The sequence below is a fragment of the Podarcis bocagei genome (assembly GCF_964188305.1).
Source record: "Podarcis bocagei genome assembly, chromosome: 2".
Lineage (NCBI taxonomy): Eukaryota > Metazoa > Chordata > Lepidosauria > Squamata > Lacertidae > Podarcis > Podarcis bocagei.
This window is the reverse complement of record NC_138126.1, coordinates 38,677,112-38,693,170: the sequence shown is the minus strand read 5'-3', so window position 1 is coordinate 38,693,170 and position 16,059 is coordinate 38,677,112. Positions and strand designations below refer to the sequence as shown.

The window sequence follows — 16,059 nt, the reverse complement described above, 5'->3', positions numbered from 1 at the left end:
GCCAGGGACTGAAGCAAGCTATAGCCCTTCCCCATGCTTAAGTTCCAGATGGACCAAACAGCTTGGATATGGATGCACAGGAGAAAATAAGAACCAGCTATACCAAGCCAGGAAATCCTGGCCTATTGGACACTACTTAGAGAACTTCTTGATCAATCTGTTTATAAATTTTCCAAATTTAAAAAAAAAAAATGCAGAATGTTCTATTTATACCACATACAGTTACTACTGAGTGATGTTTCTACTGGACAAAACTAGTAATACTAGCAATGGATGACTTCTGAATGATTTGCAACAGATCTGTAAAAGTTTCTAGCTGTTAACAAAGATGACTTTCTCCTTTCTTAAGTTAGGCTGTTGAAATTAAGAAAGTGTGGGTGCAGGGCGGGGGGAACCAGGAGCAGGAAGTTCAGTACTGATACTGAAAATAATTTCCAGGGCGGAAAAAGTGCCTATTCTCTCCCCCCCCCCCCCAGTTTCTGTTGCACATGAATCTGGCTGATGTGCCTTAAAGTTGTATTAAGATCTTGCAAAAATGAAATCTGTCAATCCCTGTCCTAGAACATTTCCCCATAATCCTCTGTAATATGCCTATGTTCCCTGAAGTTCAAATCTGGGTCATTCATAGAATCATAGAGTTGGAAATGACCCTGAGGATCATCTAGTCCAGGGGTAGTCAACCTTTTTATACCTACCGCCCACTAATGCGTCTTTCTTGATGGTAAAATTTCCTTTTTTTATATAAAATATTTATTAAAGTTTCAGAAAGAGGAATTACATAAAAACAATAAATACAAAAGTAAAAGACAAAAATAAAAATACAAGAAAAATACAGAATAAAAAAAGTAAGTACACTTACAGAAAAAAGGGGGGGAATAAAAATAAAAAAATCAATCTTTCCATATCTTACATTAATATCCTTGTTTCCCTGACCTCCTCATACCTCCCTTTTTTGTGTTCCAATTCAATTAATTAATTAATTAATTCAGCAATTTCTTTCCCTCCTTATTATCCTGGTCTTTAATCTTAATATATTGTAACATTAAATTTTTGCCTATTTAGAAATCCAATTTTCCATATTCTTTTATAACATTACAGCTAGAAGCCACTTAACTTCAATCAAACATCATTCTAACATTCATTAATTTTGCAATATTTCTGTAAATAATCTTTAAATTTCTTCCAATCTTCTTCCACCGACTCTTCTCCCTGGTCTCGGATTCTACCAGTCATTTCCGCCAATTCCATGTAGTCCATCACTTTCATCTGCCATTCTTCCAAAGTGGGTAGATCTTGTGTCTTCCAATACTTTGCGATGAGTATTCTTGCTGCTCTTGATGGTAAAATTCCCTTACCGCCCACCGGTGCTTGATGGAAGGAGGATTCAGCTTGTGCCATAGAACCCCCTACCACCCATCTAGAATCCTGAAACGCCCACTGGTGGGTGGTAGGGACCAGGTTGACAACCCCTGATCTAGTCCAATGCAGGAACATGCAGTTGTCCCATATGGGGGATCAAACCTGAAACCTTGGTATTATCAGCACCATGCTCTAAGCAACTGAACAATTTGACCACCAAATTCTTGTCCTAGACTATGCATAAAATCATCTATCCTCTCCCCTCCAAAGTATGTATTTGTAACAGCTGAAGCAAAATGATGATGATGATAGCAAATATGAAGTGTTTATGACTTGTTCATGTACGCAGACAATCATTGTGACAAGAGCTAAAGCTGCTCTGAGTGGGCCTTTTGCCTAGACTGATATAAATTCTGATAAAAATACCGTATTTTTCGCTCTATAAGACGCACCTAGGTTTTTGGAGGAGGAAAACAAGAAAAAAAAATATTCTGAATCTCAGAAGCCAGAACAGCAAGAGGGATTGCTGCACAGCGAAAGCAGCGATCCCTCTTGCTGTTCTGGCTTTTGGGATAGTTGTGCAGCCTGCATTCGCTCCATAAGACGCACACACATTTCCCCTTACTTTTTAGGAGGGAAAAAGTGAGTCTTATAGAGCAAAAAAATACGGTAAGTATTAGTTATTTGCGGACTTCGTTAGAGGCAGCAAAACAGGCCAACATGTATTTTTCAGTATTTGTTAAGTAAAAGGAGCCCACCAATTACGCTCAGTTCTGCGCTGATATAGATGGTCCCATGTCTATTTTCTGCCACACACTGATACATGCCGGTGTCCGATAGGTTCACACTGGTGATGGTGAGCGTCCCATGTTCTATCAAGATTCTTTCCTGCAAAATAGCAAAAGGCACAACACAATTTTGAAAAGCTCATATTTAGAATTTATGCATTGCTGCAAGCATATCATTTATTTTAACCTGTCAGGGGGAATCAACTTTGATGTTAAAAATGCATGTTTATGAACAATTTACATGATGTCATCTATTGATAAATAATTTATATCGTATTAATTGCTGAACGGAGGAAACCAATATCGTAGTTGGTAAATGCCATTTAAACAGTATATCACCCCCTCCCCAATTTAGATTAATAGTATCTTCAAGTACATAAACTTGCAACTAATACTGCTTCTGTCCTGTAGTGCGTTATGGTTTAATCATGCCAGGCAAGTTCTTCAGAAGATTTCGAACAGCAGAACTATTAGCTTTCCGCTCCCTTGAAGGTTAATGGGAACAGTAATCACATTCAGTGTTGCAAAGCTATTGTATGCAGTTCACCCCACCAGAATTAAAACAAAAATAAAAAACCCCTAAACCCTAAAGATGTAAATGTTAATCATTTAGCGATCGTTACTTTAGTCTAATGTGATTTAAGTTCAAGACCATCTGCTAGTGACCAGCATGAAGCAAGTGAAATTAGCATGTGGAACAAAAGGACCCTGCAATCATTTGTCAGCCTACGGATATGGAACTCACGTTATCAGTTTTAATCAGTACAGCATTGTGTACAATAGGCATCCGGGTGTATTTTTAACAACGAAACATATAACTAATATAATTTTTTAAAAACTGACCGACTTTCTACTTGGCTGTGGGGTTGCAATTTTATGTTTGCATAATCTTTATTAGAGCTTGATTGAATCTAGGCAACTCATCAAAGAGCAGGTTAAGAAAAAAAAAGCTGGTCACTCTGATAACGGAGAGTGAATAATTTGCCTAGTTTGCCTATATAATTGAGACATTCAAGGCCCGAAAGGATCTCCTCTGGTGAGACATGGAATGGAAAGGGTGCTAATGAGATTTCCTCCTTTTCCATAGATCATTAATCTTTAGGCAGTTCATTCTGCCACTGCTAATGGTAGGTCAACTCCCTTGTTGTCAGTTCTTGCAGAGATCTGAAGAAGTTGAATGGGGTTACTATTACAGACCAGAGGGCTTGTTTACCTCCCATAAAGTTCAATTAAAAATCAGAAGCTCAAAAATGGAAATGGAGGGAAGGTGTTTTATACAGCCTGAGTAAGTATATTCCCATGCACTCTTTTCACAGTTCACACTTACAGTTAACTACCGTTTCTATTATGACTTTTCCTTCCCCTACAGAGTTGTACAGAGTGTAAAAATATACAGCCATTTTATGTACCCTTCTTCTCATAGCAAATGTCCTCTGGAAATGAGTCCCACAGCTTCTAAGTTCCAGTTGATTCAGAGAAACGCTTGTCAAAGGCAGAAAGTGGCACTTAAATGCCTAACTTTCATTGAACATTTGGCTGGGAATTAGGTGCCTGAGGGTAATTTCTGCCTTTGAAAAGTATGGCTTGAAGTGTCATTGTTTTAACTACAAGGAAAGCTCAAGGTGATTCTGTGACATTCACTCAGCAGGGAAGGAAGTCTGCAATGGGACAGATGGAATTTTAAGGCCACTCGGTTTCATTAATTTCTTTTTCTCAACAGCAACAAACTATACAGAGATGAAAAAGGTCACCACTTCACAACAAATCCTTTCAAGTTTTGTCACCCAACTCAAAAGCATCAAGGACACCAAGCCTGAATATTACTCATACCTGAGGGAGAAGCAGTTCGCCATCCTTTAGCCAGCTGTAAGAAGGCTTTGGTCTCCCATTTGCCTTACATTCCCAGTATATGCTTTCTTCCATGGCCACATGAGCGTCACTTATTTTCTGAATCCAGTTTGGAGGAGCTGCAAGAAGGACAGCAACACTCTTCTAAGCAAGTGTTTGTTTTCTGCGTGCCATTAACCTTCAAACGCCTTTCTTCCTAACATACACATTTATATAATACCACATTCAAATATCGTATCATTGTTCTTGAAAGTGAATTGGATCTCGTCTCTAAACATTAGAGACACAGTAAAAGAAATAAGGAGATATGTTTTCCTTTTTGCAGATATTAGTAGCAAGAATGTTTTAGCTGGATGGCTTCCCCCATTGCATTAATCCAGTGTACTCATTGGTTTAAATGTGCTGAATTGGGCACAGACTGCCAACTTATAGTTATCCCCTTCTCCCAGGAAACCCTGAAACTGAGGGCTCCAAGGGTTTGTAAAAATCACAATTCTCAGAACTGGCACTAAGCTACAATTCCCAATATCCTTTGGAGAATCTATGCCAGCTAACCTTGTAAACCATTTTTAGTGTGTATGTGCTCCCTATTTCTAAGGAAAGCTTTATGTTTCTTTAGCATAATAACCTGCCAGATAAGAGAATAAAAATGCTGCCTAGTCCTGGTATCAATTATGTTTGTACCTAAGAAAACAAATTTATCCTATATGCATGCAAACTACATGCATCAAATTCCAATCTACAGAAACCATAAGCACTTAGGTCGACTCTCGAGTCTAAAGTGCTTCAATGTATAAACTATGAGAAATCAGAAATAATTTGCCATCTTGTTCCATGCTCTGTAGACAATGGGTGGTATTCAACCAAGTTTTACTCAGAGAAGTCCCCTTAACTAAGTCCCCTTAACTAAGTTAGGTCTATTAATTTCAATGGGTCTACTCTGAGTAAACCTTGAATACCATCCACTCAAACTAGGGGATAGAAAATGCCTAACATCCCCATGCAACATATTTGAGAGGAAAATATATGAGCATAATCAAGCCAAAGTTAAGAACATTACGTGTCCCATTAATTGCAATGAAATAGATTTAACCACTTATTTAACTTGCTCGGGGAAATAAGTGGAACTTAAAACAGTCTCCCAGGGGATGTTTTTTTCCTCTGTAGCCTCCAAAGATATGTATTTCAAGTTTATAAGACTGCTATTACTTTGCTTTCAGATAACAAACACAAGTGACAGTGAATGTTCTGGGGACATCTCAGGCTGCCACATCAGAGAAACTAGACAGCTAAACTGTCCCTGGAATGGCAAACTACTGTGAGCCCCGTATAGAAGCTTCTGAGTCCAAAAGATAATTGAGCTTAATGAATAGTGACTGAAATCTGCACACACAATTGTCCAAAGCTTAAAGAAATATGTATATTCTATGCCAGCAGAGGTCTCTATGAACCTGGGTATTTTACAATGCTGTGTCTCTCTATAATCAGATAAAACAATTTCAGATTTCTTCAACAAAGGACAACCACTTTTAAAATCCCCCAGGGGTTTAGATGAGATCAGAGGAAGGTTTGCAAGGGTAGAATTAAGCAGCAAAAGCTTGATAAACAAGAAGTGTCAGGTTGAATACCAACATGATGCTGCTACTTTTAAATCCATCTCTGCTATCAGCATTACTTGCTGATAAACCCAACAAGGAACAAGCAGCAAGGATCTTTTTGAATAGTTCAAGCTCCTTTGGGTGAATTATTTGAAATAGGAACTAAAGTTAATGGCAGCTGAACACCTAATTCCAAATGTACAGTACAGATTCTCCCAGATCTAGAAGAAAGATAACAAGAAGAAAAGAAAAGCTGAAGAAACTTAGCTCAGAAACTTATATATGCCAAGAAAATAAGATTTAAAGAGATTCAGAGGTGGGGTGAGGTGGGGAGGGGTGAGAGAGAAACAGATTGACAAACATAATAAAAAATAAATAGGATACGCCCCAGGTTTTTCTTTAACAAGAAAGCAACACACTACAACTGACAGATTTAGCATCACACAAAGCTTATATCACCTCACTTCTTCAGTATTGTAAAGGACAATTCTAGAGACAACAAAAAAGATCTGCATAGAGCAAGATAATCTATGGATTCAAAGAGCTGCCTGAAGTTGCTTGTCAAAACATGCATTCTTGAGTCCAAGGCTATTTTTCAGCAAGTGCGAAGTGTACAATAAAAGGCATCCTTGTCTATAAAAGCACTATTACAACTCATGTCCTCGGGTGCATAAATTAACTTTTATATAATGAAAAAATACCTATTCTCAGCTTCAGTGATTTTGTTTTTCCCCACAAAACCCAACGACATATATGCCTTTGAGTCATATACCCAAAAGTTGTAAACGTTTATTTTTATCAGTATATATTTCACTTATTGCTGAATAAATGGAATATATCATTTCACTTCACTACTGAGAAGTCCTAAGAAGAGGCCCAGTGGCTCATCTAGCCCATCATCCTCTTCTCCCAGTGGCCAGCTGGATGCCTGTGGGAAACAAGGGAGCAGAACATGAGAACAAGAGCCCTCCCCCCTCCTGTGGTTTCCAGAAACTGGTACAGTGGTACCTTGGGTTAAGTACTTAATTTGTTCTGGAGGTCCGTACTTAACCTGAAACTGTTCTTAACCTGAAGCACCACTTTTGCTAATGGGGCCTCCTGCTGCTGCCGCGTCGCCGGAGCACGATTTCTGTTCTCATCCTGAAGCAACGTTCTTAACTCGGGGTTAGCGGAATCTGTAACCTGAAGTGTATGTAACCTGAAGTGTATGTAACCTGAAGTGTATGTAACCTGAGGTACCACTGTAGCTGGAAGCATTGCTGCCTCCAGCAATGGAGGGAGAGCATAGCTATCATAGCTAATCACCACTGATAGCCTTCACCTCCATGAATTCAGAGTTGCCATATTTTGAAGAGCAAAGAAAGAGGATGCTATGACGACTCTCATTTTAAATACCCCTACTATTTGTAGGCTATAGAAGCTGTGATGTATTGCTGAGTGGTGCAGGAGAAGAGGAAAGCAAGTCTCCAGTTAGGTCTATGTCTCATCCAGAAAATATCGCCAGAGGCATTTTGGCAAATAAAAAAAAAACATCCATCTGGACAGAAATTTTTCCCCTGGAAAAGAGGATGTGTCCTGGAAAAAGAGGACACATGGCAATTCTTCCAAAACCATTCGAGTCGGTGGCCATCACTGCCTCCTGGAAGAGTGAGTTCTATATTTTGACTATGAACTGCATGAAGAACCACATTCTTTCAACTGTCCAAAGTCCTCCAACATTCAGTTTCACTGGATTTCAATGAGTTCTAGCATTCTGAGAGAGGGAGAAAAAAATTCTCTATCTGCTTTCTCCATGTAATGTATAATTTTATAAACTTCTGTCATGTCATCTCTTACTTGTCTTTTCTCTAAACTAAAAAGTCCCAAATGCTACAACCTTTCGTCCAAAAGCATGAAATCTAATCAATACATTGCAGCAAAATCATTTCTTTAACCCATAAGAAAGCCTGGGGAAAAAATAACGAAAATTCTAGCAGCAAAAACATTTCCATCAAACAGGCCTAAAGATGGGGATCAACAACCAAGGAAACCTTCTCCTTTAATGTCACCCTCAAATTGCTTGCAAGGGAACTATTCAGAAGAGGCCCTCAGATGAAGACCAAAGGGTGTGGGTAGGTTTCTATTGGGAGAAGCACTCCAAAAGATATTGGGACCCTGAGCTGGTGCCTTTTGCCTGTTGGCTCCCTTGGGAAATTGGCAATGGCGTCTCTGAAGGGAATGTGTGTTTATCTGTGTGGGAAAGGAAAGAGGGGAGGCAATTTTAGAAAGACATCCCTACCCCTACGGAATATATTGTGATGAGTTTGTAGAGGGGCCAGATCCCTCTAAATTCTTAAATTTTAGAATTTAGCTAATATTTGGAGTATTAAGGGAAAATTTGGGGTGTACTGTAAAAATACAGGCTGCACCTGTTTTCTTGTTCAGGAGATCAGCTGATAGAGGTGCCATTCAGAAACAAAGAGAGCAGAGTACTGGGCCGTTAAGGGCAATTGCCAATGCCAATATTGTCCCTCCCCTGGCTCTGAGGAGCAAGAGGCTGCCAGAGTTACAGGGGGCAGGAATAAGTGTCCTTTTGCAGGATGTTTTTGAAAACAGCAGAAATAAAAATAAATAAAAAATTTATACCCCACCCATCTGGCAGGGAATCCCCAGGTGGGGGGAAAACTCCATGCAGACTGGCTGGGAGAGGCCATACCCAGGGACTGGGGAGCATGGCTGGCTTCTGCTCTGAACCCAAGCCTACTTGAGCTATGGGAGAAGCAACAGGAGACACTCTTGGGGTATGATGTTCTGCACTCTCTCCAACAAGGCTTAGATGTACATATGTGTAAACAAAGCTATATATCTTAAAGGCACTACAGTCTCTGTTGTGCCTCACTCCAAAGGAAACACAAACCCTGGTTAAGAGCCAAGACCCTTGGAATCTCACTCAGCTCAGCAGAGATTGGGGTGACCCGTAGCAATATGTTAGGATCAAGACTATTATTATATATACAAGTGGGTGGCATATGCATCTATCTGGGTATAGCTGGGAACAGGATGCTATACTGTGCTGTGTGTGCAGTCATTCAACATGAGGGGTCTCGTGAGTGAGTGTGAGTGTGTGTGTGTGTGTGTGTGTGTGTGTGTGTGTGTGAGAGAGAGAGAGAGAGAGAGAGAGAGAGAGAGAGAGATGAGTGTATTACTTCATCTCTTTCTTTAGCTCTGATGAGCTCCCTTGCTTCCTAATGTTAGTAAGGGGAGAATGGATGCATCAACACGCATGTCTCCTGCTTTTGTGTGTCTTTCTGTCCTGCTGGTCACGTGCCTTGCTGCCAATCTTTTCTTGTAAGGGGAAAAGTGTTGGAGAGAGAGTGTGTCAAAGGCACTGAAATAAGACGTCTTATGTCTTGACAACCCAGCGGCATCTTATGTAGAGGGTTGATCATTGGAAGTTCTTGATTTGCCACTGTTGGGATACCAGATGCATCTTTGCTGTCATATAGCAAGTGGATTTGTATGCTGTTTCCTAATCATGACAGTAAGCAATAAGATATATATCTCCGAATACCAGATGCTAAAGTATTTAGATGCTAAAGATGGTTAAAATATTAACCGCTCTCAATCTGATAGCTAATAACCTGATAACTGACATTTGTCCAGATTTTAATTTGTCTCAATTAATTTTAAGATGTATTTTAATTAATTTATGCCTGTTTTTATGTATACTGTGTTATTTATATGATGTTAGCTGCTCTGAGCCCGGCTCTGGCCGGGGTACAAATAAAATTTATTATTATTATTATTAAAGATAAAAATTAGGAACTGTGCACATGACACCTTGAGTCTTCCTTGAGAAACAGTATCACAGTGCGGGGACAAAGGTAATCCAATGAATGCTGAGTTAATATTGTATTTGCATTTTAATAAATCTCAGCTTTATGTAAATGCAAACTTATGCAAAACTGAATTGATAGATTTGTTTGGTTAACTGAAGAAAAATCTATTGATTAAATAATTAAAATTCCTTTAACTGCACTGCAGATCCAGTATTAACTGAAAGGGAAACTTTCACTAGAGCCATGGATATCATCAGGAAAGCTTTTGGCTACTTCAGTAGAAATAGGTCTGCCAGCAATGTAAACCTACTAAAAACCAACATTTTCCAAGTTTTGGATTGCTTCACAATGTTTCAGTCTATATGCATCTGTGTAAGCAAGGCAGGAAATTTCATTATACCAGTCACACCTCATAATGTTGCATACACTTATCACACAAATGTTCACACCAAAGGAGTGAGGAATGAGCCACACTGACTTTTGTGAAACTACAGCCAGAGATATAATTGTTTCCTTTCCCCCTTTGGAATATATATATTTTAAACCACAGCAGTTCAAACGACTTCATTACTCTGATGCTGTTTTGCAAGATCAGGATCAGCTCTTTTAGAATTAGCTCAGATAGTTCCCATAAGCCTCATAAGGGGCTCCATTGTACTTCTAAATGAGATACAAACCTTTACTTTATTGCAAGGGATCACCAAGGTTAAATTCTGTGTTCAGGCAGACTAAAAATAGAGTTGAGGTTAGTGTACGTTTTTCCAGATGTACAGTATAGATGAGGATACAAAGCTTTGCCTGCTTCCTTCCCTTTTCAGTTCAGACAGTTCAACAAAAACATATAAAAGGGAAGGACAATATAAAACCATATAATTTGACAGTAATGGATCCTTACTATTTCAGAACATTAGGGTTTGGTAACAGGCTGAGAGCTAGAATACTTAAAAGGAAAATACTTTTTCGCAGAATCTCTGTGAGTGGGAACACCAGTCACAAAAATAATTTTGTACTAAGGACATCGTTGACCAAAAAACTGAAGCAATCTTGAGATGGAGAAGAAAAATGTTGTAATGATGGCTGACTTCAATTACCCTCATACAGAGACTGGGTAAATGCATGCTCTAGTCACAAGAAAGAGGTAGAATTCCTAGAACACCCTAAAATATGGTGTCTTGGAACAGTTGATTATGGAACTAACCAGAGGGGAAGTGTCCCCGGACTTAAGCCTAAGTGGCTTTTAGTTTGGAAAAAAGACAACTGGTGCATGGTGCTGAGAAATACATTTCTCTCTCTCTCTCATAATAATAGAACTTGGGTCATCCAAAGAAACTGGCAGGAGATTTAGGACATATAAATTAAGCATTTTTTCATGCAACCAATAATTCATTTATGAAATTTGCTGCCACAAAGGTTGCTGACGGCTACTAGATCAGGTAGATTTAAAAGGGTATTAATGGCTTTCAACCAAGATGGTTATATGCAATATCTATGTTCAGAAGCAGTACCTTCTAAGTACTATTTACTGGAGGGCAGAAAAGGGGTAGGGCTACTGCATTCATGTCCTGCTTAGGAGTTTCCTGTAGGGGTCTGGTTGCCCACTATTGGCAGCAGGATACTGACCTTAAGAAGATTGATACTGGACCAGACTTACGTTCTTAATACTTTGAACTCTGTTGATAACATTACTAGTTATTGTGAGGTGCTAAAAGAAGTATGAGGGATACACATTCACAATTTAATTTCAAATATAGCCAGGAGTGGGCCTTTGAACTTTGCTGAAAATCTCACCTCCCCATGTGAAACCTCTTTACCACCTGCAGAAATTTGTAATAGCAACTATGATTTTTAATAGAAGCAACCAAGGACATGAAACAGCTCTAAGATTTGTCATAGATACCAGAGTCCTTTCTGTCTTTTAAGTGCTCCCTTCCAGGTGGCATTATATACTGTATTTTTCGCTCCATAAAACGCACCTGACCATAAGACGCGCCTAGTTTTTAGAGGAGGAAAACAAGAAAAAAAAATTCTGAATGAAACAGTGGATGTATGATTTTTGTGGTTCATGCTGTGGCCACATACATGTTATGTGATTTGATGGCGAGTTTGGGGTAGCCCAGTGCAAAAATGCTGAGGATCCATGTGGGTCTGTGCTTTGTAACCACGTTTTTGTGCCATTGCGGCCCCACGAAACAGTGGATGTGGGGTTTTTTTGGTGCAAGCTGTAGCCATGGACATGCTATGTGATCTGATGGAGAATTTGGGGTGACGCAATACAAAAATCCTGAGGATCCATGTGCTTTTACCTCCCCCCTCCCAGGCAGCCTCCTTTATCTCTAGAGTCCCTTATCTCCCTCCCTATCCCTTGCCAATCAGCTGCTCGGCGGCTTTGTTTCAATACCCCCTTCCCTCTTTCTAAAAAAAATTTTAAAAAATGTACGATCTGCTTTTTGCCCCTGGGCAATTTGACTCCAGCGACCACACATTCGCTCCATAAGACACACAGACATTTCCCCTTAATTTTTAGGAGGAAAAAAGTGCATCTTATGGAGCGAAAAATACGGTATTTGCAAGACAATCACAGGGGATAAACAAAGCAGGTTGCTACATTTTCAATCAGGTCTGTGGCTTCTGAAGCAGCAGAAGCAAACAGGAATCCTCCAAGCAGAGAACAAAAAACAAAAGCACCTGGCCAGTCTTAAAAGAGTCTGTGCCCTCCTTCCTCACACTATCCCAAGATGATTAAAGTGTACCAATGTTCTATAACCTAACTTGCTTTCCCTTCACACATGCTACTAGGCTAAGCTGTGAAACTGTACAACTGAGGTGGAGGAAAAGAGGCTGAATTGTTCACCCTGCGTCAACCTGTTTAACCATACTGAACATGAAGCATGTTGATGTCACTGATAATATATATATATATAGCGCAAAAGAAAACTAGAGTCAGCATAACAGCAACAAACAAGCAAACCTCTTTCAACAACTTTACTGAGTGCTGAATAATATGGTTGCTGACAAAAAAAGATAGTCTGGTTTATCTGCAGCAAGCAGGCAAATTTGAATTTCATCTTCCTTTGCTTTCTTTGCTATTCACAGAGGCAGATAACTCAGTTTAAAAGAGTAACACTGTTAGAGCCAGATTTTAATCTCCAGGGATGCATTATGATAGAACATTTCACAGAGAAAGGCTGTAAGTAAGTGACAAGTTTGATTTTCCATATCAAATACGTTCCAGTGTTCCTTTCTTTGAATGTGAACTTTTGACCCAGTAGAAACAACTTGGAAAAACAATGCCCACATTGCAGTTTCCCCCCTCCCCATTATATATATATATATTTCTTACATTTAAAAAAAGAAAGATTAAAGATGTTACCATTCAGCTTTTGTCACTAATGCAGGATATTATATGAGAACTTATGACAAGCTGCTTTCAGAATGACAGGTCTGGAATGGCTATTTTGATGAAACTTGGGGAACATTTTCGTGGTTTGCATTTTCAAATTTAAAAGGCAGCTGAAGTCAAGTTATTCCTATAACAGAACACTCCAAGTTATACACTGATCACCTTTAACAGCAGGCTAGTGGGGCATCACCTCTAGACAAGGTTAACTTTTAAAAGTAAAATACAGGGATATAGTCCAAGCTGAGACTGCAAGGGAAACATATTTTCCCACTTGGAGGATTTTAAAGAAATATATACAATTAAATTGTATATAAATTTTACGAAATAAATAAAATAAAATGTAGCCAGTGCTAATGTGAAATGTTAACATGATTCTGTTCTGGCCTACATTATTTTATTTTATTACCTTTATAGAATTAATCAGTTGCCTTTTCATGTAAGTACAAGCATGAACCAACTTATAAGTGTAAAAAGAAATCAAAGTTGATTAAGAAACAGATCCAAACCTTAGGTTTTCTGATGCTGATGAACTACAACCCCCATCACCCCAGTCAGAATGGCCAATGGCAAAGGATGGTGGGAACTGTAGTTTAACAACATCTAAAAACGAAAGGTTGGGAAAGGCAGATCTGATGAATGCTCAATAAGTAGATTGTCTGGAGGGATCGAGCAAGGTGATAAATAACAGTACTATGCAAGTTAAATGGAGAACTAAGATGGTTCATGGGACTGTCGAAAGTGGAAAACACACAAGATGGACGAAAACACAACTTAATACACCCCCCCCCAATTGATACTGATCTGCCACAAGGAGTGGGAAAAGTTAAATCCATTTGAGAAAGAAACAGGATTAGTGGTATCAAGGGAAAGATATCGAAGTTTCTGTTAATGTGAATAAAGAAAAAGTATTAAAAAGGAAAAGGTTACAAATCACAGCAGGTTTATTAACTGCTACTAATAAACAAACCAGACACTGCCAAAACAACAAGGGAGACAGCGCAAAGGAGCAGTACGAAGCTAGGATTTGCAGAAATGATTAAAAGTAGAAAGATGAAAATAGCAAGCGGCATGGCTGATAGCAATCAAGAGAAGCCCAGCAACGACAAACCGATTTTATAGCACCTCTGTGTTTCATAGGTCCTTGCTGTCATCATACAATCGAGCACATAGGTATCAAATGGAGGCCAGGTAGAGCAGGTAGAGCAGGGTGGAGAGGTAGAGGAGATTCCAGGTGGCAAAGGAACAGGCTGCAATACCTAGTGGCTTGGGAGGGTGATCCTGCAGCTGAGAACTCATGGGAACCGGCAGAGAATATCCAGGCGCCGGAGTTACAAGAGGAATTTCATGCGCGATACCCCCACAAACCCAAACCCCACAATTGGCAACTCAAGGAGATATTTGCGGAGACTGATGAGGAAGAGGAAGGCTTTTTGGGGTTTCAATCCTCAGAAGAAAGCGAGAGCGACACAGATGGGGGGGGGGTCTTAGAAGGGGGTGTGTGATGTCATGGGACTGCCAGAGAATGCTGGGGAGGAGCAGGAACAGGAAGAGGGAGATGAGCAGGAAGTGGCGATTGAGGAAAGAGGGGAGAGCCAGGAGGCGGAAGGGCTCTCAGAGGCTGAAGCAGAGCCCCAGCACCACACAGGAAGTTCTGGCACCAATAGTGAGGCAATGCCTGTTCTGTCTGCCAAGGAGAGGAGAGAGTTAAAGAGGAGGGGGGAGAGGCATCACATGAAGCTTCCCCGCCTTTTCTGTTGGAGGAGAAGCCAGCGGAGGCCACTCCCAGAATCTGAACTGGAGGATTCAGATGTATGATTGGAATGTGCTGCCTGTACATATGTAAAATAAAGAACTGTATATATCTCTGAGTGAGCAGAGGTGCTTGTTGCGAAGAGCATACCAAGCCATCACACTATCCCAACAACTTTAAGGAAACTTGGAACTGGCTAGGTCCAAAGAACTCTAGAATATAGTTATTTGCCTTTCTTCTGGGTCCTCTCATGCTAATTGGCATTTTATGGTGGCAGGACCTGGGGAGAAGGAGGTCTAGAGTAATTAGCAGTGATTTTTGGTGGGAAGGGGGCTGGGTTGCAGCAAAATATGACATTTTGTCGGGGGATGTATAAAGGAACAGTTTTCAGAGAAAAAAAGGGAGTGAATCCATTGAAAAAAATTACCTTTGTTGAAAAATCATGATCTCTCTCCTTGTTCTCTTGTCAGGAAAGGTGAAGGGGATTGTGCTGTGAATTGCAACCTTTAAAGTAGTTGCAACAGCCACTTTAGAGGAGGCAATCCATTCTGCAATTGGGAGAGCATGACGCTACTTCTCTCTTGGCAAGAGTAGGAGGGCCAAGCTACACATACTCAGTCTCGACTGCCTTCTCTAAAGCATCTGGTGCACTGCTATGCACAACATTACCCTCAGTCTCCTTTCAAGAGAGGAAGAAGAGAACAAATCCTTAAAGAATCTGTAGCAATGCAAACTTTTTCAGTCCTGTTCATATAATCTGCAGGGACATATACAAAAAAATCCCATAATTACTTTTACACAAGAATGAGTCCCAAATTCAGTGTGATACGGGGGGGGGGGGGCATTGAGATTAAAAGCTAGCCAAAAATGAAAACTCTACATCTGACGCCAAAACAGCCATCGTTTTTCAGAAGAGCATGCGGTTTTTCTTCCAGATGCAGCAGGAGAAAGACAGATAAATTGCTTTACAACTGCGTTTTACATCTTCCAGACCAATCTCCTTCTTACAATGTACGTTTTCATTTCTCCCTCACTTCCCAGCCTCAATCAATATGCCCGTCTCAGAGGTTTTTATTTTATATAAAATTACACTTGCTGAGCAGTCCTATTTGCAAGACAAATATGAAGAGAAAAATCAACATTGACAGTGCAACAAAGCATTTACCACATTTTGGCCTCAGCTATAATGGAAAACAGGTGAGTAAATAATCAGGGTACCATAAAACGTCAGCTGGCCCCTGGCCACGTTCTTCCCTCTCACATTTTCAGCCACGCATTCGTACAGGCCAGCATCTTCCTGCTGAAAGTTTGGGATTTCAAGGATGCTGCTTGATTTGTGCCTCCGAGCTTTTTTGGGGATCTGTTTTCCATCGGCTCTTCTCCAGGTGATCGTAGGAACTGGGCTGTTTATCAACAACAGAAGGGAGAAAATCCTGATGGTAAAGGCTGAATTCTTTTAATTGAGCTGCTATGAACAGACAAGTTCATTTTTATATAT

General features: G+C 40.0%; 1 protein-coding gene across 12 annotated transcripts in view; it reads right to left on the bottom strand.

Annotated features, from left to right (window-relative positions):
- Window positions 1–16,059, bottom strand: part of LOC308581527 (contactin-4) — a 527,693-nt gene that overhangs the window by 102,473 nt on the left and 409,161 nt on the right. For 11 of the 12 annotated variants that reach the window (XM_081184014.1, XM_081184021.1, XM_081184022.1 and 8 more), the window contains 3 exons: window positions 15,780–15,964; window positions 3,978–4,114; window positions 2,118–2,247 (listed from right to left, as the gene is read on the bottom strand). In XM_081184014.1, the coding sequence (XP_081040140.1) occupies window positions 2,118–2,247; window positions 3,978–4,114; window positions 15,780–15,964 (452 nt within the window). Of the gene's footprint in view, window positions 1–2,117; window positions 2,248–3,977; window positions 4,115–14,067; window positions 14,212–15,779; window positions 15,965–16,059 lie in introns of those variants that run through there. The other variant, XM_081184017.1, reaches the window with a different exon arrangement.